Here is a 25,529-nt window from a genome sequence, read left to right on the forward strand (position 1 = left end):
ATAACCAGATGGAATTGTAGTCCATGGCGAGACGCAAGGTATTTATCCTTCAAGCTGGCATATTGAAGCCCCAGCGACTATTCCCAACATGGTGCGTGTCGCGAGTGAGCGGCGTGCTTGGTGCACTAGTCCCCAGCTTGAAAAGTGGTCGTCATGGCCAGGGGTCAGGTAAAAGCTTAAATGGATTAAGCAGCCAAGAGCCTACGAGATTACAGCCGGGCGATCTACGAAGCAAATAGAAAAAGCGTAGAAGAATCGCCTTCAGCCTTCACACGCGGCCTGGACCGATACTCAAGAAGCGGGCCAATCAGACACCGCCTACGGACAGTAACTTCGCGGTGCATGCCCGATTGGGGCAAGCTCGTGGCGCAGGGTGTACAGCCCCACGACTGCCCTCTCAGCCCCAGCAACTGCACTGCACTCAGGCAGCAACTGCAGACAGCGGCCCTGCAGGCGTCAACGACCTCATTCAAGAACACAAGCTGCAGCTATCAGTCAAGCAGGAGGCCGGAAATTAAAAGAAAATATAGTAGTCAGAAGTCAGACTGTCGCTTAGAGACTCAGACCATGGAAAGACAGACAACGAAGTCCCTCTAGAGATAATCCGCGTCTTTTTGCCGCGTCGCCAACGCACTCAATGGTTTACTGCGGCAAGCCGAGCGCAGGCTGTGGTGCATGTCGCGCCCGCAAAGTCAAGGTTAGTTTTGAACCATAAATCCTGTCCTTACCCTCTATTCTTGCTGGTATGCAGTGAGGAGGGGTTGCGAGGGAGGTTGAAGGAGGACCCGGCTCGGGTTTGGCCTAAGCTTATTTCGGCAAACAGTGCGATCAAACAAGGCCGGCATGCAACCGCTGCATCAAAGCTAATCGGGATTGCCCTGGTTATCGAGACCATTTATCGCTGCTATTTCGTGATCAGAGTCGAGCTGTGGCCCGAAAGGCGAAGTCTGCCACCCCAGACTCCTCGTCAGCGTCGAGTCCGGTCCGTCAACCCTCTGCTGCTAACCCCTCGCTCCCTCTAAAGGGTACTGTTGGCGTCCATTCTCCTGCAAGTACACCTGACGAGCTGGATTTTAGCTCAGATGTTGTCGTAAACTCCATACCTTCTCACCCCTTCACAGTCAACAGGAAGTTTGAGGCGGCCTGTTTTTTCTTTGATTCGTTTGCATGGCTTTATTCAGGCGTTATGAAGTGGTGCGATCCCTATGGGGATACATCATCGACCACTCCATTGGGGAAGAAAGCTATGATGAATGCGATCGCCTCGGTGGGCATGGCTAATCTTTCAAGCATTCAAGGCTCCCATTCTCTACGCGTGTCTGCATGGCGCGAATACGCTGAGGCTTTGAAATGGACGAACGCTGCTATTTCAGATCGCACGCAGGTAACAGAAGACACCACTTTGGCTGCAATTCTCTGTCTATCGTTATTCGAGGTCTGTATACCCACTAGGTAAAGCTTGCTCGCGGCTGAAGCTGATAGTGTGTTTTAGATCTTGACATGTAAACATCCAGCGACAATCAATGATTTTATCCAACACACCAACGGTGCCATTGCTCTCCTTGAGCTCCGAGGAGAATCACAACTACAACTGCCAGACTCGCTCCATCTATTTTTTGCGTTACGCAACGAGGTTGTATGTACATGCTTATCACTCAACCTGAGGTTCTCTAATAGATTTCCAGGTTATCGGATGTATTTTACAGCGCCTTCCCGTACCTCGTAGACTAATTGCATTGTCGGAGAAAGCTACGAAGCTACCCACCGCTACTCCGATTACTAAAGCAGGGCACAACCTGAACGTTATCATGGCTAGCGTGTGCGATCTGCGCATATCCCACGAAAACCACAGGTCGAGCATTAACGCAGATCTACTGTCATATGCTTTTGCATTAGATTCCAGAATAGAGGATCTGAAAAACAATTTTTCGGAGGATTTTATGTACGAAACCGTTACCGCGGCGCCGGAAACGTCGTTCAAACTGACCGAATCGCGCCGAATATTCCCTCTGAATGGGATTTATCATATATATTCGAGCTGGGGAGTCACCAATGTGTGGAATGTCTACCGATATGCTCGCATTCTCATTAACGAAGTCATTCTCAATCAACTTAGACTGATGACGACCCATCCAGATGCAGACCCGCCGACGCAGGATTTGAAAGACCTTTGTTATCGATCTTGTTGTCTGGTCCGGAGCCTTGCAGATGATATCTGCGCCTCTGTTCCGTGTCTGCTTCAACTGGTCGGGTCTTCAGACCAGTTAGTCAAATCATCCGCGGGCGGGTTGACTATACTGTTCCCACTTTTTATTGCCGGGGGTGTAGATGGACCCGAACATCCAAAGTGCCGCTGGGCACAGGAATGCTTTCGAATTGTTGGGAGAGCCCTAGGTATTGACCAGGCGCTGACGCTGGCAGACATGCTGCCGGACGAAAAACCGATGACAGCCTTTGTCGATGCTTTAAACGAGTCTTTACACGAGCAAGAGAATGGCATATTTCACGATATGCAATGCAACACACCAGGTATATCAAATACACCGAATATAATAACTGACGAGGATGATCAATATTATGCACTTGGGGCTTAGAGAAGGGTTGCGCGAGGGTTGGACCGGGTATCGGCGTTCTCGGGCGATGTTTATTAGTCTCTTCGTGTAGATTTTACCAACCAAACCAGACGATTTTTACAATTTTGCGTGAACAACATCTGAATTTGCCTCAAACGCGGCAAATTTTGCTCGAGGCAGATTCTTTTAGTTAACACGAACTGAAACTGGCGCATGACGGGGTGCTATTGGACATTGCATACGACCAGAGCCTCAATCAGGCCTGACCTGGTGGCCATGCTTCGCCTTGTCACGCCCATAAAGTGCAATCCCAATAATCAATAAATCGACCTGTCAAATGCGACCTGGTCAGCAAGGCAGCTTCACGAATGAATGCCTTAGGCGGAAATGCCCCGCTACTAATCTTACGGGGGTTGCTATTGGCCGCCGGGGCTCAACCCTGAGGCACCGCATAGCCCTGGGCTTAGCCTTGCTCCAATCATGTGTCCCCATTAAATCCCTGATGTTGTATGGTCCATTCAACACAGCCCCGGCGGATCTTAAACTTCAATACTTTCACCTCAATAAATCCATGGAATGGCAAAATGCTTCGGCACGTTGGACCGAGAAGCCCGTCTAAGGCGTATTCAATGATGGCAGTTCAATTAAGACTTGGGACAGGAGATGGGATACTTAAGGATATGGTTGAACACGATGATGTCCATGGGAAGATCAGCAGAGACAAATACCAGCTCAACTATCATCTACTTGATCGAACAAATTCGAAGAAGTTCACAATATGACTTCCCTCAATCGCCTCAACTCCCTGTTCGGCAGCAAGAAAAAATCTCCCAAAAACGATTTGCTTGATGCGTTCTCTGTGTCGGCACTAAGCTGTGCCTCATATTCAAACACCAGAGGTTCATCTACCCATACCATCAAACCACAACAGCAAGACCCTTGGGGTCCACCCCCATACTCATCAACACCAGCACCAGTGGAACTGCCAGGGAGCGTACCAGATTATTCTCCCTCTCGCCCACGCTCTCGATCCTCTGCGCGATCTTCCCGGAACGCCAGTGCTGATGACTCCCAATATGCATTCCTCGGCCAGTTCGACACAATTTTCCTAGTCGATGACAGCGGGAGTATGGAAGGACGACGCTGGCGCGAAGCAGAAGCAGCTATTGCCGCTATCACACCTATTTGCACACAACACGACACTGATGGAATCGACATTTACTTTCTCAACCATCGGAACCGTGCGACTCAATCTGGTGCATACACAAACATCACAACTCCCAGCGCAGTCCAACATATTTTCCGCCAAGTACGGCCACAAGGCATGACCCCCGTCGGCCAACGGCTTCGCAACGTCCTGCTTCCATATCTGAAGCGTGTGAGGACGATGGCTGAGAATACGAATGATTATGGGGAACTTAAGAATCAAAATCTGGCGGTTCGCCCCATCAATATTATTGCTATTACGGATGGCGCTTTTAGTGATGACGTCGAGAGCGTGGTGCTGAATGCAGCGCGGAACCTAGATAAAGCTAATGTCGTGCCGTGGCAGGTAGGCATACAGTTTTTCCAGATTGGTAATGATCCGTATGCGCGACGGGATCTAGAGCAGCTGGATGATGGGTTGTGTCAGGCGATGAGGAGTGAGCCAGTTCGGGATATTGTTGACACTGTGCCGTGGAAGGGTGGGTCTGGGGAGACCATTTCAGCGGATTATTTGCTGAAAGTTGTTTTGGGTTCGGTGAATAAAAAGCTTGATCGTCAAAGAGGATAAATAGGTGTTTTTAATAGGGGCCAGTTTCGATGTTCTTACCGATATGGCAAATTGCCGGGAATTATGTTGTTTTTAATCACGTTTCGCAGACTATTTACATAGACGCATTCTTCAAATGTTATATTTATACCCCAGTCAGACAATGCACTTTCTATATTGCTAGATATAAAAGCGGAAGACCTAGCTGTTGATAGATTTTGACGGCTTGGGAGAGAATCAATTGATTAAAGTATGCTTGACTAATAATCAGAGGGGATTCAAACTCATTGAAAGTAGGGTCAATGACATGGAATTCTTCAGGTTATATTATGTTCTCTCAACCATTGGAATAAAATCTATGCTGTTGTTATTAAACATATACTACTCTTATAGCCGCTTCTATTTCTTAGCTAGATGCTAATATTGCATAATACTAACAATTTCGTTAACTCTTGAGTAAAGGAAATATGTCGATAGCATTTTAAAGGATGAGTTAGGAATACTGTTTAGGAATATATCTAGTTTTTATAAACTTCTTTTTAATAAGATTTAGAATTTTTAAGAAATAGGGAATGCTATTGATATATTTTTATACAAATCTGCATAATCACAAATACCTCAAATAATAGCCACCTCTATTTTAAATCAACCACATCCTTGACGACTTGACTACCAGAAACGGTTAGGCCGTGATTAGTAGGTTTACAAAGTTGGAGGCTTCCTTTTTACCGCTGAGGTTTTATCGCAATCTGTACAGCTCTCTGGCTCTTTCCCTTTATTCTCCCAATGCTCTTCATCTTTCTTATTATCAGTCTTCTTCTCGACATGACGATAGTTAAATTTAAACAGCACATCCTTCAGCGACTCCATTCTTAGTTAAGTAACAGCCTCTGATTGGGATTGCCTGTTCCTGACTTGATGCAGCAGGCCAGCTCCACTTCAGCCAGGGGGAGCAAGGCAGCACAGCCAACCACGGAACACACATGGCCCTGATCCGACGGCACTAATGCTGACTATTGGCTGGTGCGGGCTTGGCGCGATAGAGTATCTAACCTGTCGAGTCGTGATTTGACCTGTCTGTCCCTCGATAGCTCTGAATCAAACAGGTCTGAATCCGATGAGGCCAGGGAGCAAGGCCGAAACATGGTGACAGCTGGATGAAACAGTCTTTTATTATTGTTATGTTGTTATAATTACCCTGATGCTAAACAAAGCAAGGCAGCCAGCATTGATTGGCCGCTGGAGTGCGCGCTACGGCAGCCAATCACCAGCCAAAGCTTACCGGTGGGTCCTATAATAATCAAAGCTGCATGCGGTCCAGACTTCTTCTTTTCTAACGCCACGGCGGCAGTATTCTATGTTCTATGTTCTATAATGCAGAGTAGAGTATAGTATGTATTATACTATATACTATTTCTGCTATTTATAATACTTTTCTTTCAGTCGCGCAATTGTAGAGTCAATGTAGACCAGGGCACTCTGTATAATAGTGATGATATAATGTACAATGGCTTGGCTGCGGCCGGCAATTTGCCCGGTGGGGCAGGCCCACCCCGTTCGATCCGATCTGCTGCAGCTGCGCTCGTCACCGCAGCAAGAACCAGCTGAGCAGCTTGGGGAAGGAGCCACCGAGCTGCTGCTGCGGGCAGCATGGGCCGACGGTTCTCGTCATAGAATACTGTAACTAATTGCGACCATGGTCGTGATTCACATCTGTTACCTGCATTCATCCCTTAGGCAGTAGTACTTTTATGCTCTCCCATCGCAATCCAGACACCACTGGCTTCATCAACCGCCGGGAACACCGCCTGCAGTGCTAGTCACAGACCTGCAGCTTGTTTCTGCATCATTGGCCTTGCTCGAAGCGCCCACCTCCGTGCTCGTCTCGCCCAACCCCTCCGTCATTGGCCGCCATCTGTTCCATCTCGACCGCCGTCTGATTCACGCCTTCATGCGCCGCGTCTACTGAATCAACACTACCCAGCACAGCAACCCTCCTGTTTCATAGCGAATAATGGCCCCTTTGTGGTCGATCTCGCTGCTCCTACGCTTCATCTAGACCCTCGTGGACAAGAATAGAAACTTCACAACAACTTGAAACAAACGCCTCTAACGGCGAGCTACGCCTATATATACTGTTAACCGCAAGTCCTGCCTTGCGGTCTGCCTTTTGCTCTTCCTTACGAATCTTATTTCCTATCGTTTAATGTCGCCTTGTTGCTGCTGCTGTTTATAGCGTTCGGTCATTCATTTGTTTCTACTCATCCACTCAGTCTGTTTGTGTCTGCTTGCGTCTGTATATTTGTCTTTCTTCTCTCTCTATTTCTCCATTCCTCTTGATTGAAAAGAAGTTCCGGAAAAAAGTCTAAAAATGTCGTCCACCACTTTGATAACTTTTCTTTTGTAAGCTCTCCAAGCCCCCTAACTTGATATTGGTATCTAATATGAACAGGCGCACGCCTTCCAACGTGAGAACTGTCGAGCTGCTCGGATCATGGGATAACTTTACCCGTTCTTACCCAATGGAACGAGACAAGCGCACTGGCTCTGGCTATTGGCGAGGCTGCCATACCTTTACCGATATAATTCGCGATGGCTCATCTCCTAGTCAATCTCCCGGCCGGACCGGAGGATTGAAGATGGGAGGAACATATTGGTACTATGTGAGTTGTGTTCCATGCAATCTGAAAGCCGGCGCTCATTACCTTCTTACCTAGTATCGACTCGATGGAGACATTGAATATTATAATGAGGTTGAACCGGTTACCTCTCTTTGCCCTCTCTTACCCGGCCAACCGGTCAATCTCCTCAACGTACCCGTCATTCTCCCAGACACAGAGAGCTTGCATCGCCGGGATAACAGTGTCAGCTCTATCAAGTCGGAGCACCGGACAATGGACCCCAAAGACAAATACATGAATCCGAGGACCCCCCCGAAGCCGAAGCCGGCTCTTCCCCGCTTAAGAACGTCTCCTCCACTATATCAACACTCTGGGTCTTCGTGGTCGTTCCTCCATCTGCAAGGTAACGGCGAGGAGAATCGAGCTGTGTCTCAACCCGCAAGTGCGGCCCACAGTCCGCTGGGCCACCATGCGCCTAAAGTGAAAATAGCAAGACCTGTCTCCCCACCATTAACCAAAGGTCTACGAGCTGCATTTTTAAATATTGCTAGAGCTCGTTCTCCGAGTCGAGATCGAGGCGAGAGTCGCAGCAGGTCGAGAGATCGCCATGACACCGGAGCAGAACTCTGCGACGGGCCTACACTGCGTGTACCCGTGTCGAACCCAAGCTCCAATTATAGCTCACGCATAGCGTCTCCAATGAGTAGCTCAGTTGAGGTTTCGAGTTCCGGGCAGTTGCCTTTCCGCCGTCCTCTTCCTGATCAACAGGAGCTATGTTCAGCATCAGCATCTATCCATATTCGACGTGCTTCAAGATCTAGTCGTGAAAACACTCCTTTAGCCAGTCTAGACTTAGGCCCCTCTACTGCGGACCAGATGAAAAATGGGAACTCTTCATTTTCTCTTCTCCGGCAATTGGACCCCCTCGAAGAGACATTGTCGCAGCAGACTACACCCGTTCCAATGGGCACAAAGGGCCGGTCTGGTGCATTAGAGCCATCTACATCATTAGATTCTTCAAGCATTAGAGAGAAACGACTGCCAACGCTTCCAAACACACCGTCCTCGGTTATGGAGGAAGAATTGCGCGCTATCAATGCGCTCAATGAATCTGTGGATATGGAGTTTCTACAGAGCCACTTTTCCGACTATACATCCGGGGTTCCATCCCAATTTTATACCGAATCGCCTATGGACAAGAGCCGATTCTCGGAATGGAGTACTGATACTGAGCTGGTCTCTCCTGCCTCCATGACCTCGTGCTCTACTCTCAACGCCGATTCCTCACAGCACTTCTTTGCGGATGATCATTTCGCAGCCAAGGATTCCACCTCAGAGGCCGCTGCTCCTTCTAGCGGGCCCCCGACTCCTACGCTTGATGCCGAGCCTGAACTTCTGTCACCTACCAAAGTTGCGTCTGACTCACCTCTCATCGGGTCTGGTCACACCTCCCCAGGTGCTAACGGATTTTCCAACAGCAACTTCGAATTCTCGTCTCTTGGCATCGATGATTACGACGTCGCTAATGAGTCTGACCCTAAAAGATACGCTGGCATATTCCCAACCGAAGTTATTACTTCCTTGTCCGTCAATCGAGCCAAGTCGCGAGATCAGCCGGAGCCCACTCGTCAGTTTCAGAGCTATATGACTGAGTCGGCGGCAATGAAGGAGCTGATGGATGAGATTGGTTATTTGGGGGATATGATTTCATCTGGGCTGTAATTATTTGTGCTTTTGTTGTGTTTATTTGTTGCATCATCTGGTGTTCTGGCATAGCGATTGCTGCATATTGAGTGCATTATGCATGGCGTTGTTGATTTATATAGATTTGAGAGGTGAATTGTCATATACATAGCTGTATATAAATGATAATCTAAATATCTGTGATTTGAGCCATAAAATGATTTAAGCTATGGTTAATGTTAATACGACTTTCCAATGGCGAGCGCTACCCGCAAATGCAATGTGGACCAGGCACGCGACGCCAAGACTGCGGTAGATCTTTGGCAACAAATCCATAACAAATCAACAATGCATTACCTTCCCACTAACGCAGCCCAATAATGCCGATATGCACACGGACTCAGCGCCGGATGAAATGAGGCCCCAAAAGCAATCCACTACCACAAAATGAATGCAAACAATGATGCCCTTCTCCAGCCAACCCTCCAACCTCAACACTTGCCATCAGTCGCAGAAAAAAGACTGTCGGCGAAATGTAAACCAGGCTTATTCTCGTACTGTCCGACGATGGACCTCGTCGCTCTGGCGACAGAGGATGAACAGGTTCATGTTTTCCGTCTGAATGGCCAGCAAGTCCTCGGCGCTGATTTGGCGGGGGATCCGTATCTAGATGAGGTCAAGGGGGAGGTGAGGGGGATAGGGTGGAAACACGATGGTAGACCCTTTCCCCTCGAAATTGAAACTGGGCTTGATCGCTGATTATTATTATAGGCCAGTTACTCGCCGTTGCTGATGCAGAGAATAAACTCCGCGTCATCAGCTCTTACAGTGGCAAAACAGTGCATCATTACCCGTGCCACAGCAGTAATGATAGTGGTAGTAATACTTCAGCTAGAGTGTCATGTATTGGCTGGGGTGTTAATTTTACAGATATAAAATCCGCGAAAAGCTACCTGCAAGATGCAAATGGGCAGCTTACGGCTGAGGACTTGTTAGTCCCTGATACAGACCCCGTCAAAACCGCGATGTTACTGAAAGCAGATCTGCCCCGTGAATTGGCGCTGTTGGATGTGGAGAGCTCGCTGCCGAAATTAGCTACGCTGCCGGGGAATGGGAATGAGTGAGCTGTCAATCCATTTGTTGCTGGGGTAAAAGAGAGTAACGTTCCATAGTGAAGATGTCTTTAGCAATCGCGCGTCCATCGACTCCATTTTCCACTCTCCGCACAAAAGCTCAAGCGACTCGGTAGACGTGCTTTTTGTTGGATTCACGGATGGGAATGCGCATCTTAGGATTTTCAACTGTTTCGAGATAGGAAATTTTTCGCTACTCGCGGCGAGCAGTAATACGTCGGGTGCAGAAACGTTGGCGCATGCATCACATCCTATGAGCTCGACGCACTCGGTGTTGCTGTCTGAGAGTGCCCAAGATGGCGCTCGCTCGAGTCTGAAACTGGTTACGCTTGATCTGCGATTTATAGTCAAGTGTGGACGGTATCTTTCACTACTAGCTTCAAAGACTACTCAGCTGCAGAACTTGCTTAGATATATCAGTCAGACACAGCGTCAGATTGTGACTGAATGGAAGAATATCTCCGAGCTTCCAGCACGATTTATCCAGAGCATTGCGGATGATTTGCAGGAAAAATGTCATTGTGATTTTGTCACTGCTTTGTATCATCTTGTTGTAACCGGGAATTGTTTTCCGCCGGTGAAAGAGTTTTTGATTGATATTGTTGGGGAGAGAGTAAGTAATCTACCTTTGGATTGAAGTATTTCAGATAAATATTGACCGAACAGGGTCACAAACGGTGGGAAAAGACTGTTTCTTCAGGCTACGAAAACGTCCGACGCTTAATCCACGAATGTCTACTACCGGCACTCGAAAGATGTGAGGTCCTTCTGAGCCGTCTGATCGGAATATCCAAGTTCCACAAACTCAACCACATTCTCGGCCTCGAGACGCGGGATCTGCAGGATATTGTCGAGACAGCCGACTGTCTCCATTTGCTGTCACATACCATGCTGGCGAAAACCAGTAGTGAATTACGGCAATTTGTCGAGTTCGCGAAATGGCTGCGTCATGAAATTGATATCCAGACTGCTGAGCCTATGTCGCAGACGCTAGGCGAATTGTTAGAGAAAAGCGATATGATTGACCATGCCACGACGCTGGAGTATATCGAGGGTGCATTGACGAAAAGTGCTCTTCGGTTGTTTATCTCTTCTTCAGCTTTACCAAGTGTGTTAGGAACGAGCAAGAAGCTGGGTGGTGCAGATCAGAAAGGACAGAAGCAAGGGTCGTTTTACGAGGCATACAGACACGAATTAGCAGCTCTCCAAAAGGAGCAAGATAACGTGCAACCGGAGAAGGCGGAATCGACACAGGAAGATAAAATACCTAAATTGAACAACCTCATCGACCGTCTCAGCTCTCAATCTGATAAAGTCTTTGAACAGATTGCACTTACACAAAAAAGAAGCATTCTCAACCATTCCCTCCTCGAGCTTCATCCAGACTGTGATCGGGATGTCGTTGATACGACTATGCGGTATGAAGTTGTCGATGACCAGGAATTATTTTGCGTTTATGTGGCGGCGAGATTAAAGAAAGCTCCGCATACATGTAAGTTTACAGTCTAAGACAATTGTATGAAGGTATGCTGATTAATTTCAAGTACTTCTTTATCGGGCTGCCCTTGTAATCACCAACGGCGTGAGCTCATCGCGAGACATCTCGCTAGCTTCACTGCGCTTGCCAGAGGGAGAAATCAAGCAAGTTCAATTCGTGCAAGACGGGACTATTGCTATTCTGCATACAGATAATGGTACACCCTCCCTTTTCCCATCCGATTATTCGATACTAATAATTCCCTCATAGCGAACCGCTCATGCCTCGTAACCTTCCACGTCACTCGGCCAAATCTCGACGACACAGACCCAACCCCCTTCTATCCTCAATACCAACCATATAAGCCCTCATATAATAATTTATCCCCCCTCCCAACCCCCCTCCAACTCGATCTTGCCGGCGACCACTCCGATCTCGTTTTACATGCCTTCCCCTTCTCCGGATCCAAATCCAGGCCCATCCGATTAAGCGTCAACGGCCGGAAGGGACGGAGAGCCGTGTGTGTGCTTTACGCTGACCACATTCATTACGAAGTACTTGATATAGACAGCGAGGTGCAGGAGGAGGAGGAGGAGGAGATGGCGACGGACTAAGAATTAAAAGTATGGTATTGACGGACCGACACAAGCTTGACTCGAGTAATATCAGATATAGCAGTAGATACTAGTCAGCAGTTATGCATTTCTACCAATGCTTGCCTTTTTTTACAAGATATCCCTTCGTATTTCCAGTACACTTTTCAATTCTTATACCACATAATCGCACATAGAGGGGGCTCACGTGCTTGGCGCGCCTGTGATTGGCGGAACCCCTGCGGTCGGCAGCCGCTAAGAGCAGCACGGAGAAGGCCCCAGGACGCTGAGGCCAATAACGCCGGCAGCCTTCCTCCTCGAGACCTCCTCAAGACCTTCTGCTGTTCTGTCCTTGAGGGAATCCCCAGTTCTATTCTTCCAGAAAACCTCCCAGCCGTGTCTTGCACAGGAAACAACCCAAGAAGAAACTTGAAACCCCCTTTCGGTTCCTTCTTTCTTTGTTATTGGCAGTTTTCTCTTCTCATTCCCTCATTTCACCTGCGTTCTTTTGCAGCCCACACAAACAAAACATCCTGCTACCTGCGGCAACGGCCTCCACAAACAACACAGCTCTTCTTTTTTTTAACCCCCCCCCCACGTGCTCACCCACGACCTCTAACCCGTCTCTATCTGTCGTCGAGGCGTCTTGGTTTTTTTCGAGTTCCTTGTGGGCGACTGTGCTTGAAAACACCGTCCGCCGTCCCCCCGCATTTCTTAGGATTCCCTTGCGGTTCCGCCAATTTTTTGGCCCAGGTTCAAGATGAACGTCACCCAGGTGTTGGAGGGCACCCTGTCGCCAGGTATGTACCGTACAATTAGACTCTGATTAGGTGTTTGCTAAAAAACCTCGCTCGATGTAGATGCGACCACGCGTCAGAGCGCTGAGCAGCAGCTGCTCCATGCCGCTGAAGTTGACTTTGTATGTTGCCTAACTGTCGTACGAGGAAAATAATACCCCATGCTAATCCTTTCGTGCTAGCCCGCCTACCTGATCACACTGTCCGAAGGCCTCGCAAACGAAGAGTCCCCGAGCCACATCCGCATTGCTGCTGGGTTAGCGTTGAAAAACTCGCTCACATTCCGAGACATTGCCAGGCTGCGAGAGGTGCAAGTTCGATGGGCGCAGCAGGTCCCGCAACCCACAAAAACCCAAGTGAAGACACTTTCCTTACAGACACTAAACGCGAAAGATGTTCGTGCTGGTCACTCGGCCGCACAGGTTATCACCGCCATCGCCTCGATCGAGCTCCCCCGCAATGAGTGGCCCGAGTTGATGCAAACTTTGGTACAGAATGTTGGAAGCGGCACAGATGCTCTGAAGCAGTCTTCTTTGGCTACTCTGGGCTTCATTTGCGAGGAGAAGGATGCTGATATGCGCACTGCGTTGTCTTTGCATTCAAACGCTATTCTCACTGCTGTTGTTCAGGGTGCGAGACGGGATGAGGCAAACCCTGATGTGCGGAATGCCGCCCTGCAGGCTTTGGCCGATGCCACAGATTTTATCGGAAGCAACATGGGTAATGAAGGAGAGCGGAACTATATCATGCAGGTGGTCTGTGAGGCCACCCAGGCCGAAGACACACGCATCCAGGCAGGTGCCTTCGGATGTCTTAACCGTATTATGGCTACCTATTATGACAAGATGCGTTTCTACATGGAGAAAGCCTTATTTGGCCTCACAATTATGGGTATGAAGCATGATGAAGAGGATGTTGCCAAGTTGGCTATCGAGTTTTGGTGCACTGTGTGTGAGGAAGAAATCACCATTGAGGACGACAACGCCGGAGTCAGTTACTTCCCTTCTCTTTCTATGTGACTTGGTTGCTGAATTATTATAGACTCACGATTCTTCCATGTTGCGGCCATTCTTTAACTTTGCCAGGATTGCTTGCCGCGAGGTTGTTCCGGTTCTCCTGCAATTGATGACCAAGCAGGACGAAGATGCCACCGATGACGAATACAATGTCTCGCGTGCTGCATACCAAGCTTTACAGCTTTATGCTCAGTGTGTTCAAGGCGACATCATCCAGCCAGTCCTTACATTTGTCGAGGAAAATATCAAAAACGAGGACTGGCACCGTCGTGATGCCGCCGTCGCGTCTTTCGGTGCAATCATGGATGGCCCTGAGATCGATGTTCTCGAGCCGCTCGTTAAACAAGCTCTTCCAGTTCTTCTTGGTATGATGGAAGACCAGTCCGTCGTTGTGCGTGACTCGACTGCTTTTGCCCTAGGCAAGATTTGCGAAGCTTGCCCAACTGGCGTGGATACCGATGTCCACCTCCAGCCTTTGATCTCCGCCCTCTTCAACGGCTTGGCGAGCACCCCCAAGATTGCCGGCTCTTGCTGTTGGGCTCTTATCAGCATTGCTGAAAACTTTTCTTTGCAAGGTGACAGCCAAACAAATCCGTTGTCCAAGTACTTCCAAGAGAGCGTCAAGAACTTGCTTGCTCTCACAGAACGGTATGGGAATTCTCTTTCGGTTTATCATAGGAATAATTTTCTGACCCGCATATCCAGCCACGACACCGAGAACCAGCTTCGAACTGCTGCCTACGAAGTGCTCAACGCGTGGGTCATTAACTCGGCCAACGACAGCCTTCAAATGGTTGCCAGTCTTTCTGATGTTATTCTTCAACGACTCGAACAGACTGTTCCTTTGCAGCAACAAGTTGTCAGTGTTGAGGATCGTATTGCCCTCGAAGAGATGCAGTCGAGCTTGACAGTCGTGCTTTTGGTAAGCCTCTATTATATTCATGATAATTCCTTGCTAATGAAACCAGGCTATCGTCCAGCGTCTCGAAGGAGAGATCAAACCCCAGGCGGACCGTATCATGCATGTTCTGCTTCAGGTTCTCTCTACTCTGCCTCCCAAATCCAGTGTCCCCGATATTGTGTTTGCCGCGGTCGGTGCCGTGGCCAGCGCTCTTGAAGATGACTTCCTCAAGTACATGGAATCCTTCACTCCCTTCCTGTACAAGGCTCTCCAGAACCATGAAGAGCCTGGTCTTTGCGCAATCGGAGTTGGCTTGATCGGCGATATAACCCGTGCATTGAACGATAAGGTCCAACCTTTCTGTGATACATTCATGAATCAAATGCTTAGCATTCTGGTAAGCAGTATATTCATATTTTGGTGACAGCCTGGCTAACTGCGAAATAGACGAACAGCGGTCTTCGGGATACGCTCAAGCCCTCCGTGCTTGTGACTTTCGGCGACATTGCCCAGGCTATTGGCACGTCTTTTGAGACCTATCTATCGGTCGTCGCTCAAGTCCTTCAACAGGCTTCTAGTGTCACCCTCGCTAATGATGTTGACACTGACACCGTGCAATACGTCATTTCTCTCCGTGAGGGTATTATGGATGCTTGGGGTGGAATACTTCTGGCGTACAAGGCTGCCCCTCAAATTGCCTCCCTTCAACCATATGTGGAATCCATCTTCCAACTGTTGCACATTATCTCGCAAGAGGCCCATCGTAGTGAAGGTCTCATGCGATCTAGCATGGGTGTTCTAGGGTGAGTGTCTACTTTACTTATTCTCATTTTCTAGTATTAGATCTAACTTATTTCTAGTGACCTTGCGGATTCTTTCCCCAATGGCGAGTTTGCAGCATTCTTCCGCAATGACTGGGTGACATCCTTCGTTCGGGAAGTCCGAACCAGCCCCCATTATGGCTCGCGGACCCTCGACACTGCTCGCTGGGCACGTGAACAGGTTAAGCGACAGATCAGCCTGGCAACTGCTGCCGCCATGTCGTGAAGTGATGTTTGAGTGTGAAACTCTCATCTGGACCCCGGCATCCACAAAATTGCCGACTCCTTTCACGGTTGTCCCTAATCCTCACAGCCTGTGTTTGGATGACCCCAAATACCATTGGAATGGTTGGCCCAATCAGTCCATCTGACCGCAGGAGATATCCTACGATATCTTGGGATGGTTGGAGCTGCACCTTTTTGTTCGGAACCTGTCATGCATTTTGACCCCTGCACAATCCAGCCCTCCCCTACACGAACACCAACAGCATTCTCCCCAACCCCTACATCATATAACAACCCCTATTCCCTGCACCCACGATCCCCTTCCTACCCCGCCTCACCGAACATCTTGATGGCGCCATTATCCTGTTCAGTTCCTTCGCCACAAGGTTTCTGAATATACCCTTGATATAACACCATGCACCGATACTGTCCGTTTTAATTAGACCAAGACATTTTCATTCATAATCATGTATGCCCAAGAACTCATGTAATTTCCTTTATGATACAAGGATCACGAATATTTCATATTCTGCTTTCTCTCCTTTTAATATTTTTTTTACATTTTATTGGCTGGGGGAAAAGAGCAGTGGGCGGAAATTCATGTATGGAGGTTAGAAAAATCTCCTCGTATGCAGTTGTCGCTCTCTGCCTATGGAATATTTGTGTCACAGATGAAGCTGCTAATTAAGATCTTGATCTGCTTATAACTGATACTCGTAGCCGTTCATACAATCGTCACTTGATGAGTAGTCCAACTTGACCAGCAGCTTGTATACTGATTGGCGGGTCCGCATGGATCGTAAAGGTCACGTGATATTAGGGCATTCCGGGCAAAAACCCTAGCACCCACAGCTCCTTCCCGCCCGACGTCAACCGCTGCTCTCCTGCACGACAGCCAATTTCTTCACGTCCATCACATTCAGCGTCAACAGAGGTATGTATCTCCAGCAATTCCCTTTAAAAATGCCATACTTCAGATCCCTCAGCTAGCCCGAGGAAGGCAATCATCGGTAAACCTATTACCTAGGTCTTTTTTTTTTTTTCTAAAAAAGAAAACCAAGATGACACGCTTTTTCTCTCTCTGCGGCACGGGCTGAAGAACCCTTTTTTATGATGAGGGGGCACTCTTTACGCTCGATGGGCTCGAACTGAGGCTAAGACATTCCCTTTTTGGTTTTGATAGATACCTCATTTCCACGCATCCCGCCCGATTTGAGAATCTCACTATACATCCGTCAAGATGGTCCGCACTTCCGTTCTTAACGACGCTCTCAATGCGATCAACAATGCCGAGAAGGCCGGCAAGCGCCAGGTCTTGATCAGACCTTCTTCGAAGGTTATTGTCAAGTTCCTTACCGTCATGCAGAAGCACGGTACGTTGAATACTTTTCTATTATTATCGGGCTTGTCTGGAAACGTGTACAAGAGGGGGAAATCAGAGGGAAAAATTCGGGTTGATAACTAGGCAGCGATCTCGATTTTAAACCCACTCTACGACGCCTGCCCTTTAAATTCCCGAGATATCAATATTCAGAATTCTATTCTCGGCGGAGATCTTACACGTTTTCCAGACTTGTTTCCGTGCTTGTTAACGTTTAAATTTCCGTGACATCTCGCTGATTTTGTTTCTTATAGGTTACATTGGTGAATTCGAGGAGATCGACGACCACCGCTCTGGAAAGATCGTTGTTCAGCTCAACGGACGGTATGTTTTGATTCTCCGACCTGAGTCATGGTTTTGACTGATTATTGTACAGCCTCAACAAGACCGGTGTCATCTCCCCCCGCTACAACGTTCAGCTCCGTGACCTCGAGAAGTGGGTTGTCAAGCTGCTTCCCTCTCGTCAATTCGGTTACGTCGTCCTCACCACCTCCGCTGGCATCATGGACCACGAGGAGGCCCGTCGTAAGCACGTTGCCGGCAAGATCATCGGTTTCTTCTATTAGATTCGGATGCTCTGCGGGAGAAAAATGAAAAAAGTTTTGATTTTGGGACGATGACGAGATGAAAGGAATTCGAGCGCGTTCTGCTGCTTGTATGACGGCGTCTGTGGGCGATGTTAATAATGATACCATGCATGTACTGTTGATTGACGGTGCCTAGATAGCTTGAAAGTCAGACCGTTTAATTAATCATCTTCAGACCCATCTAAATCTTGACTACAGCGTTCTATCGGTGTTGGAGCCAGGAACCGAGGTATCTGCTTGCCTAGGATAAACTAAGGATACTTGCCCACAGCTTCCCCACACTTCCATCTCCAACCCTCCATAACTACTTTCATCCTTCAATGCTTCCTTTCTTATAAACGCTTTCAACGGTGATTGACGAGCTAGCGCACGCATAATGCCCCTCGATACAATATATCTGACCCGTCACGGGGTACGCAATCCCCTCCATCCCCTCTTCCCGACCTCTAACCCCCCCGATATGTATATAGCATCGCATGAACTGGACCATAGATTATTCCACTGGCACCTACCACAGCGCCTTCCCAACACCCACAGGCAACCCCGCCGATCCCACGCTGACCGCGCATGGCGTACGTCAATCCCACGAACTCGCCGCCCATCTCGCCTCTGCAGAATTTACGCCGAAACCATGCCGCATCTACTCCAGCCCGTTTTACCGCTGTCTACAGACCATCAAGCCCAGCGTCGAAGCACTTGAAAATTTGCAGGGAGATGCGCAGGGTGTTAGAATTGAGAATGGCCTCGGGTACGCTCACTCCCTCCCCTTCCAATTGCGGGTTTGAGCTTTGTTGGAATGGAGGAAGGGCTGATATGTGACGTTTATAGAGAATGGTTCGGCGCATCAACCTACTTTGACCACCCCTCCCCCGCGAACCCCTCCGACCTCCACGCCCATTTCCCCAGCATAATCACACAGTCCTCGTCAGAGCACAAAGCACACGTGATACCCTCGTCTCGAGGCGAGACGATCCCGCAATTACACAACCGGGTCGCTACAGCTCTAGCCAGTATCATAGCCGACATCGACGGTGAAGTACAAGCTGAAGAAGCTCGTTCGGGGCTTCATTCTAGTAAAGCGATTCTGATCTGTGCGCATGCTGCCCCGCTCATCGCCATGGGGAGGGCATTGACCGGCGCTATGCCGGAGGATCCTAATACGGAGGATTTTTATGTGTATACGGCTGGCCTGAGCACGTTTAAGAGACGGAAGGATGGTGGTTTGGTTGTAGAGGATGATGATGATGGTGCTGATGGGCGCAATCGTCGGTCGCGACTTGCGCCGGGCACGAAGCTGGTTCCTGAAGATAGGGTGCGTGTGCCTGATTGGCAGGGAGGGAAGGGGGTTGGTGGAGGATGGGATTGTGTGAAGAATGGGGATTGTAGTTTTTTGAGTGGTGGGGAGGAGCGGGGATGGTGAGTTTTATATATTTTTGGTATATTTCTTGTTTTGTACATTTGCTAATGATGAATCTTTTCGGGGGTAGGCATTTCAATGGCGAGGAGTCGTTTGATACTGGGCCGATGACAGGCGATAATGAGGGCGCTAAGCTTTAGGAGGAAGGTTTGTATATATCAGAGATTGGGGTTGATGATCTGAATTGTTGATACGATTAAACGTGAGCGTATTTCAGATGGGCCAAAAGGTTAACATTATGTCGTGTGCATTTTTGTTATCGAAAACGCTGGATAATCATACATTGCAGTCGGTACAACATAGAAAGAGTAAATACATCTTATGAAAAGAAACTCATGCCTGAACGCTCGGAAGGGAAGTTGGTAGATGTGGTAGATGTACATGTGCAATGCAAAATATATGATTCTTCATGCTCACAAGGCAGGTTTTGTGGGAAGAGAAAAATGAAACAAGGCTGTCGTGCGAGGATAATGAAATGGGGCTATTGTAGTCTTTTTCTTTTCATAGATACTGATGATCTATGCATGCTGCTGCTGTTCATTTTGATCGACATTGCTAGAACGTTCCGTCGTAGATGGTTCAGATAGTCCATTGGAATTAGGATTTTCAGCATTTTGAGCCTCATTACGCGCGCGTTCTTCCTCCTCACGCGCTTGCTGTTCGGCATTCCGAGCTGCTTCTTCAGCGGCATTGCGTACTTCGACCTGTCTCTCACCTACACCGGGAATAAGACTGGCGAGGAACAAGGCGATGGCACGTTCAATACGACGCCATCCATGTTCCGCGCCGCCTGCGGGTATGCGAGGCTGCTCGGGCTGACTGTTATTATCACCTCTTTGTTGCGGAGATGGCGCCGGTGGTTGTCCGTGTATGAGACCCTCGAGATGGCGCTGGACAGGTTCGACGACCATTTCAAAAAATCGACGCGTGATTGTAGATTCAGAGAAGAACGCAATGAATGCTGCCATGCCGACGAAGAAAAATCGTTCCCATGTTCCAGAATTGGTGAAAAGATAACAGAAAAAATAAAGACGTAGGAATAGCCAGAACCGGCGGACGTTTTGTGCGAAATTGTCATTGCCATTGCCTCCACCTCGTGCTTCGGGTTGATTTAATATAGCTTGTCGAACAATATTCTGCATTTCAGCGTTTGGTACAGCACCGCCAGCTGGGTCATTGGCACTAGGTTGTGTGTTCTGGAATGGAATATTGGATATTTGTGGTTGCGGTGTTCCTGATGGTGTCAAGATCATCTGTTCTCCAGAAGGTCCTGTGGCTAAATAATGCCCTGAAGACTGGACAATCTGAACTGCACCTCCGGCATAACTAGCAACTGGAGGAACCTGGCGAAGGTGTTCCATTTGACGGATTTGATATGCTCGAGTATAGATATTCTGTAAGCGTAATAGTAATCCCTCAACTTCGCTGCTGATTGCTAGATTGGGTTGACGATAGCGGGCGTCAAGCATGGCATATAGCTGACCTCGAATTCTAACGATGTTATCAATAGCAGGTGCATTGCCTCGTTGTATTTCCAATTCAAGGCTGATAATCTGGGATGCAATTCGAGCGATTAGCAAATTCTGGGCAGCTCCGTTGCTCCAGAGTTGATGTGGGTTGGGCAGGGTAGAAGTTGATCCTGGCAAGTTCACAGTGGGTGTTGGACTTGGTCTAGGTTGTTGCCCGGGCTGATTGGTGTTATTGACCCATTGTGTGTTCACATTCTGGATCCGCATACGTACGGCATGGGCGTTAAGTAGAGTGCGAGCTCTATCCACTGCCTGGTTTAGGCCATCTGCCTGACGACGAGTCTGTTCGATGTGCTCGAGAGTAGAGCGCAAATCACGAGGACGCTGACCAGCATCTAATGGTGGATTTATACTGATGTTTATTCCTGGCTGTGGTTGATGGTTTGGTATCCGACCTTGAACTTGAGCTCCAGTTGACAAAGAGGTAGGCTCGGGACTTATGCCAGTCGATCCCGGAGTATGAGTGCTGGGATCGGGTGAATTAGACGTAGCGCGGCTTGAAACATGACTAGATATATTTCTATATCGTAGGGTACCATCAGCATTTGTATTAAAGTTGCTCGAAGCTTCAGGTCCTGGAGGTAGGACCAGGTGGAGAGTATGAGCAATGTCCTGCGGGTCCACGTCAGCTTTGCACCGATTTGTCAGTCTCAAGATCACGTACAAAGGGAGGTCCTAAAAAGTCTTTCAAGGTAGCATTGGGATCCAACAATGGTTTTCCACGATGAATAAGGCGCTGCTGATCTGGCGTTGGATTACCAGGGACAAGAGGAGTGAGTCGCTTCTTCACATCTCGAATCGTGGTAGAGAGCGCAAGATTATCTAATGACAGGCCTCGGTTGGACTCGAATGATGGCGAAAGAATTCGCAATGATACACTCGAAGACACCTCGCCCTCTCCAGGAAGGGAAGTGCTCCCCGGTTTAGAGCTCTCCATATTAGAAGATGCCGTGACGACGCGTGGGAGGCGATATCGTATCAATGCCTCATGCTTGGGACGATAAGTGCTATGGGAATGAATTAGACATATAAAGTACAAAGCAAGAGTTATTAAGTCGCATAGGATGGATAAAGGGAATCAATGGTTCAGAACACTTACGAACACTCTCGCGGTTGATAGCTTGCGTTGGCTTAGCTTGGAATCTGTCCTCTTTATCCCCGCAAGTGTCACCCTGGCGTTGCGACGCTTAAATGCTTGGGGCTCTTGCAGGACAATATCCCTGTATGTGTATGTTCGCAAATACCATCTGTTGACACTATAGTCTCCCATCAACCAGAGTCATTGGCGAACAGGAATGAATCCGAGAGACCAAGTAGTTGCTTGTGCTTGTGCTTGTCGCAGAGCAAAAGCAGCCCGGAACATCATAATGCCGGCTATATCTCCGGTTTTGCCGGGCGGTGAACCCGCCGTTTTCAATGACCTCATGTTCAGGAACGTGCTCAACAAACACACACAACCTATCGAAAATGCGCACTACACACCAGCCGACTATTTGGCTTATCTATGAATAGGTAGTACGTCGAATACATTATGCCGACCTGTTTGACCGTTAGGCCTTCTGTCATCATCCGTCGAGGCTTTCAGACTACTCAACGGCTTGGAGGGCGAAATTCTAAGACATGGACCTACGGGCCGGGATCCCGCCAATTTACAGTTTCAAGATGTCTTCGTGAGGAAGAAAAGTCTGATTCCAAAAAGGGGGGCGAGTCTTTTGCATCGGAAGCGGGGAAAGCATGGAGGAATACCAAAATCGAATGGCATCCAATTCCTATCGGTCTTGGGGTGCTATTCCTTGGGCTATTTCAATTTTATCGTGCACAGAGAGATGCTGAGCGTCTTAGGAACAATGAGAATGGCGATGGTGACAGCCCCCCTCAACGAAAGAGGATACGACCGTCCGGCCCATGGCAGGTGCAAGTGATGTCGACATTACCGCTCAAAGCTCTGTCACGTTTATGGGGACGTTTCAATGAATTGGATCTACCCCGCCCTCTCCGAATTCCTGGATTTCGGTTGTACTCTTGGATATTTGGTGTTAATCTAGATGAGGTTGCTGAGCCAGATCTTCGCACATATCCGAACCTTGCATCTTTCTTCTACCGCGCATTAAAACCTGGCGCTCGACCAATCGACCAGGACCCGAATGCTATTGTGTCACCATCTGACGGAAAGATTCTTTCGTTTGGAATGATTGAGCGCGGAGAAGTTGAGCAAGTTAAAGGCATGACATACAGCTTGGAGGCCCTGTTGGGAGGCGCAAGCCCGTCCCGAGAGGCTATTGAAGGACATGGAATGGAGCCTGCAAACGACGGGAAGGATGGTAAAAATCTGGCGATGGATGAAGAATTCGCCAGAGTCAATGGGATATCCTATACTTTACCTCATCTCCTTTCTGGATCCAAGGACCAACCCAACAAAAAGGCAGCCATGGATGCATCAACTACTTCTCAACAAACGTCAGAAGCAAAGGTCAAGGCAGACCTAGCTCTAGGAGACGGCCGCCCATGGTATGCACCCAAAGCATCACACAATGCTCTCTACTACTGCGTGATATACTTAGCCCCAGGTGACTATCATCGCTTTCACTCTCCTATCTCCTGGGTTGTTGAAAGCCGTCGTCATTTCGCCGGAGAACTTTATTCTGTATCGCCATACTTACAGCGAACCCTCCCCGGGCTCTTTGTGCTTAACGAGCGAGTTGTACTGCTCGGTCGATGGCGTTGGGGCTTCTTCAGTTATATTCCTGTCGGCGCAACTAATGTCGGCTCCGTCAAGCTCAACTTTGATGCCGAACTGCGCACCAATAGCCTGACAACAGATACTCAAGCCGACAAAGCTGCTGCCGAAGCTGCAAGGAAGGGTGAGCCTTACCCTGGGTTCGCCGAAGCCACATACTACAAGGCTAGTCCAGCTTTACGCGGCCATCCGCTCCAGCGAGGTGAAGAAATGGGCGGCTTCCAGCTTGGTAGCACGATTGTGTTAGTCTTTGAAGCGCCCATGGGGTCGCGCAAGAGCTTTGACGAGGGCTGGGGCAGCGGCCGAGAAGGTGGTTGGCAATGGAACATTGAGAATGGGCAGAAAATCAAGGTTGGTCAGAAGCTTGGATATGTAGAATTATAAACGTTCTTAGCATCTTTCGGGCGGCTGGTGGTTTGAGACAGGCATTGCGTGTGTGGTGCAAATCATTTTATTCTTGTACACTATTAAATAAGACCTTAACTACCTCAAGTCATCTCATTATAATAAATTCAGGTAAGCACCACTATACTTGGGTAGAGTAGAAGTATCTAAATGTGGGGACAGCTGGATAAACCAAAAAATGTTAAATGCGCGGGGGTAAACAACTTCTCCGCACCAGCAGCCTCGCCCTCTCGCAATCCCAATCTCTGCAGAACTAGCTCGAAAATTCCCTAAATTTATGGCACGGTAGTACACACCTACATAATGTCGCGGCAACCGCATCGTCGCCCTCAAATTGACCCATCTACACCCGTCACAGGCGTATCGCAACAGCATCAACAACCCCCACCATTACGCGCGACAGCAGCCACAACAGTGCCCCCCAACCTCGAGACACCTCCCGGCTTCCAATTTCCTCCAGATGCTCTCCACCCGCGACGTGGCGTGGAGACTCTGGTTGGTGCCTTACCGACATGGCAACCGCAGGAACGAGAGCGCCTGCAGCGCCAACAGCAACGGCTCGCCGCTCTAGCAGCTGCTTCTGCTGACCGGGTAAGAGGCACGTCGGAGCTTGGGGAGACCACGGAAGGAGAAGACGAAGACGAATCTGAAGACGGCTTTGAGCACGCTTTCGATGGGGCCATGCAAACCGAGGATATCGAGGGAGATGACGAGGAATTAGAGGAAGGCGACGAAGAGGACGGCGAAGAAGACGAAGACGAGGAGATGCGTAATCGCAGTAAGCCAGATTTCCTGCGTCTCGAAAATCTAGAAAAACTAACCAATTGTCGGTGTCAATGCAGACCGCTCAGCGTCGCCTCTCCCCCCCGACCTCCGCGAGATATCCTCTCTTGCGTCCTGGACTGTGTCTACGCATAAACCAGGCTGCGGAGTCGCAGCACTGCGAAACCCATCGCCACAGCAATTCTGGCAATCTGATGGGCCTCAGCCTCATACGCTTACATTACACTTCTTCAAACGCGTTGCAATTGTTAAGCTACGAGTATACCTCGACTTTGAGCTTGACGAGAGTTACACGCCTACAAAAATGATATTCCTAGCCGGCATGGGAGGGAACGATTTGGTCGAGTTTGCATCCTGGGATGGCGAGTCGCCGTGTGGATGGGTCGATATACCGCTTGAAGGGGTTGGAGGTCGGAATAGAAAGAATACGTATAGTTCTTATCAAAGCGGCTCTCGTCCTCGTCGGTCACAGCGGGCTCGGCCATCTAGAGGCATTGGGTTGGCAGATGATATGATCTTCGAAGAGGAGACTGGCGGTGAAGATATTGATGATAATGGCCTGAATGAGGATCCTGATGATCCTTATGATGGAAATGTACTCAAAGCCATGGTTATCCAGGTGCGCATCTGCGAGAATCACCAGAATGGAAAAGATACACACGTCCGCGGGTTCCAAGTCTTTGCACATGACGATGATCGGCGTCGTATAGCTACTGCCGCTGCCGCCGCAGGACAGCAGCCTGGACATAAACGCCAAAGTCTGCATAAAGTACGACCGAATCCTGAGGGTGAAGTGGATATTACAGGCGCGCTTGGGAGAGTACAAGGTCTTGACGAGCCGGATTGGATGGGCGAGCCTGTTATTCGTTAAACATGGTGTGTTTCTTACGGGTGTTCAGACTTGTGGTTATTGTAGGCATTGCGTATGGATCGGGATAGGACACGGCGTTTACTTGTTAAATTCTTCCATCGATACTCATAGGTCGAGATACCCAGTGAATAGTTCTTCAATGGTACAGTAATTTATATGCAGTGATTCAATGCCGCATGGACATGCCTCGTTATGATTCGTTTCAAGCTAGTTCTATCTGAAGCAT

The 25,529-nt window shown here is 48.8% G+C and overlaps 10 protein-coding genes across 10 annotated transcripts; 9 read left to right on the top strand and 1 right to left on the bottom strand.

Moving 5' to 3' along the window:
- Positions 1–637: 637 nt before the first annotated feature.
- Positions 638–2,594, top strand: BGW36DRAFT_293470 (putative C6 finger domain protein; the record flags this gene model as incomplete). Its single annotated transcript, XM_046211001.1, has 4 exons — positions 638–697; positions 824–1,435; positions 1,493–1,636; positions 1,686–2,594. The coding sequence occupies 4 exons, from the start codon at positions 638–640 to the stop codon at positions 2,592–2,594; spliced, it is 1,725 nt and encodes a 574-aa protein (XP_046073507.1).
- An 898-nt stretch (positions 2,595–3,492) lies between these two features.
- Positions 3,493–4,347, top strand: BGW36DRAFT_257949 (uncharacterized protein; the record flags this gene model as incomplete). Its single annotated transcript, XM_046210037.1, has 1 exon — positions 3,493–4,347. A coding segment is annotated over one exon (855 nt), but the record flags the coding sequence as incomplete, so codon positions are not given.
- A 2,319-nt stretch (positions 4,348–6,666) lies between these two features.
- Positions 6,667–8,843, top strand: BGW36DRAFT_377184 (uncharacterized protein). Its single transcript, XM_046215969.1, has 3 exons — positions 6,667–6,729; positions 6,779–6,989; positions 7,044–8,843. The coding sequence occupies exons 1-3, from the start codon at positions 6,698–6,700 to the stop codon at positions 8,667–8,669; spliced, it is 1,869 nt and encodes a 622-aa protein (XP_046073509.1). The 5' UTR covers positions 6,667–6,697; the 3' UTR covers positions 8,670–8,843.
- A 135-nt stretch (positions 8,844–8,978) lies between these two features.
- On the top strand, positions 8,979–11,968 carry BGW36DRAFT_377185 (putative anaphase-promoting complex component Cut20/Apc4). The gene is made up of 6 exons (XM_046215970.1): positions 8,979–9,345; positions 9,402–9,750; positions 9,803–10,376; positions 10,430–11,255; positions 11,308–11,457; positions 11,511–11,968. The coding sequence occupies exons 1-6, from the start codon at positions 9,078–9,080 to the stop codon at positions 11,852–11,854; spliced, it is 2,511 nt and encodes an 836-aa protein (XP_046073510.1). The 5' UTR covers positions 8,979–9,077; the 3' UTR covers positions 11,855–11,968.
- Positions 11,969–12,593: 625 nt separating this feature from the next.
- Positions 12,594–15,594, top strand: BGW36DRAFT_358556 (importin beta-1 subunit; the record flags this gene model as incomplete). The annotated part of the gene is made up of 8 exons (XM_046213976.1): positions 12,594–12,633; positions 12,694–12,752; positions 12,813–13,619; positions 13,672–14,294; positions 14,352–14,568; positions 14,615–14,944; positions 14,995–15,350; positions 15,408–15,594. The coding sequence occupies 8 exons, from the start codon at positions 12,594–12,596 to the stop codon at positions 15,592–15,594; spliced, it is 2,619 nt and encodes an 872-aa protein (XP_046073511.1).
- A 1,239-nt stretch (positions 15,595–16,833) lies between these two features.
- On the top strand, positions 16,834–17,540 carry BGW36DRAFT_396651 (40S ribosomal protein S22; the record flags this gene model as incomplete). The annotated part of the gene is made up of 3 exons (XM_046218196.1): positions 16,834–16,966; positions 17,229–17,298; positions 17,351–17,540. The coding sequence occupies 3 exons, from the start codon at positions 16,834–16,836 to the stop codon at positions 17,538–17,540; spliced, it is 393 nt and encodes a 130-aa protein (XP_046073512.1).
- Positions 17,541–17,937: 397 nt separating this feature from the next.
- BGW36DRAFT_294090 (phosphoglycerate mutase family protein) lies at positions 17,938–19,118 on the top strand (the record flags this gene model as incomplete). The annotated part of the gene is made up of 4 exons (XM_046211058.1): positions 17,938–17,973; positions 18,032–18,309; positions 18,390–18,977; positions 19,049–19,118. 4 exons carry the CDS (start codon positions 17,938–17,940, stop codon positions 19,116–19,118), a joined length of 972 nt encoding a protein of 323 aa, XP_046073513.1.
- Positions 19,119–19,299: 181 nt separating this feature from the next.
- Positions 19,300–21,834, bottom strand: BGW36DRAFT_318805 (uncharacterized protein). Its single transcript, XM_046212604.1, has 3 exons — positions 21,607–21,834; positions 21,172–21,514; positions 19,300–21,119 (listed from the first exon to the last, which is right to left on the bottom strand). Exons 2-3 carry the CDS (start codon positions 21,442–21,444, stop codon positions 19,497–19,499), a joined length of 1,896 nt encoding a protein of 631 aa, XP_046073514.1. The 5' UTR covers positions 21,445–21,514; positions 21,607–21,834; the 3' UTR covers positions 19,300–19,496.
- Positions 21,835–21,945: 111 nt separating this feature from the next.
- Positions 21,946–23,755, top strand: BGW36DRAFT_377204 (putative phosphatidylserine decarboxylase). The gene has a single exon (XM_046215971.1). It carries the CDS (start codon positions 22,039–22,041, stop codon positions 23,626–23,628), a length of 1,590 nt encoding a protein of 529 aa, XP_046073515.1. The 5' UTR covers positions 21,946–22,038; the 3' UTR covers positions 23,629–23,755.
- A 113-nt stretch (positions 23,756–23,868) lies between these two features.
- On the top strand, positions 23,869–25,483 carry BGW36DRAFT_460853 (galactose-binding domain-like protein). The gene is made up of 2 exons (XM_046222113.1): positions 23,869–24,427; positions 24,492–25,483. The coding sequence occupies exons 1-2, from the start codon at positions 23,953–23,955 to the stop codon at positions 25,301–25,303; spliced, it is 1,287 nt and encodes a 428-aa protein (XP_046073516.1). The 5' UTR covers positions 23,869–23,952; the 3' UTR covers positions 25,304–25,483.
- Positions 25,484–25,529: the final 46 nt, after the last annotated feature.

Source organism: Talaromyces proteolyticus (assembly GCF_021365285.1).
Source record: "Talaromyces proteolyticus strain PMI_201 chromosome Unknown BGW36scaffold_5, whole genome shotgun sequence".
NCBI lineage: Eukaryota > Fungi > Ascomycota > Eurotiomycetes > Eurotiales > Trichocomaceae > Talaromyces > Talaromyces proteolyticus.

What these genes read in the sequence shown, in the direction of transcription:
- BGW36DRAFT_377184 (XM_046215969.1), top strand. Translation starts at nt 6,698, where the DNA reads ATGTCGTCCACCACTTTGATAACTTTTCTTTT. An exon ending in ACTTTGATAACTTTTCTTTT is followed by an intron (nt 6,730 to 6,778) that starts GTAAGCTCTCCA and finishes TAATATGAACAG; the next exon opens with GCGCACGCCTTCCAACGTGA. An exon ending in GAGGAACATATTGGTACTAT is followed by an intron (nt 6,990 to 7,043) that starts GTGAGTTGTGTT and finishes CTTCTTACCTAG; the next exon opens with TATCGACTCGATGGAGACAT.
- BGW36DRAFT_377185 (XM_046215970.1), top strand. Translation starts at nt 9,078, where the DNA reads ATGAATGCAAACAATGATGCCCTTCTCCAGCCAACCCTCCAACCTCAA. An exon ending in GATAGGGTGGAAACACGATG is followed by an intron (nt 9,346 to 9,401) that starts GTAGACCCTTTC and finishes TTATTATTATAG; the next exon opens with GCCAGTTACTCGCCGTTGCT. An exon ending in CTGCCGGGGAATGGGAATGA is followed by an intron (nt 9,751 to 9,802) that starts GTGAGCTGTCAA and finishes AACGTTCCATAG; the next exon opens with TGAAGATGTCTTTAGCAATC.
- BGW36DRAFT_318805 (XM_046212604.1), bottom strand. Translation starts at nt 21,444, where the DNA reads ATGGAGAGCTCTAAACCGGGGAGCACTTCCCTTCCTGGAGAGGGCGAG. An exon ending in ACTTTTTAGGACCTCCCTTT is followed by an intron (nt 21,120 to 21,171) that starts GTACGTGATCTT and finishes GTGGACCCGCAG; the next exon opens with GACATTGCTCATACTCTCCA.
- BGW36DRAFT_377204 (XM_046215971.1), top strand. Translation starts at nt 22,039, where the DNA reads ATGCCGACCTGTTTGACCGTTAGGCCTTCTGTCATCATCCGTCGAGGC.
- BGW36DRAFT_460853 (XM_046222113.1), top strand. Translation starts at nt 23,953, where the DNA reads ATGTCGCGGCAACCGCATCGTCGCCCTCAAATTGACCCATCTACACCC. An exon ending in CGAGGAGATGCGTAATCGCA is followed by an intron (nt 24,428 to 24,491) that starts GTAAGCCAGATT and finishes GTGTCAATGCAG; the next exon opens with ACCGCTCAGCGTCGCCTCTC.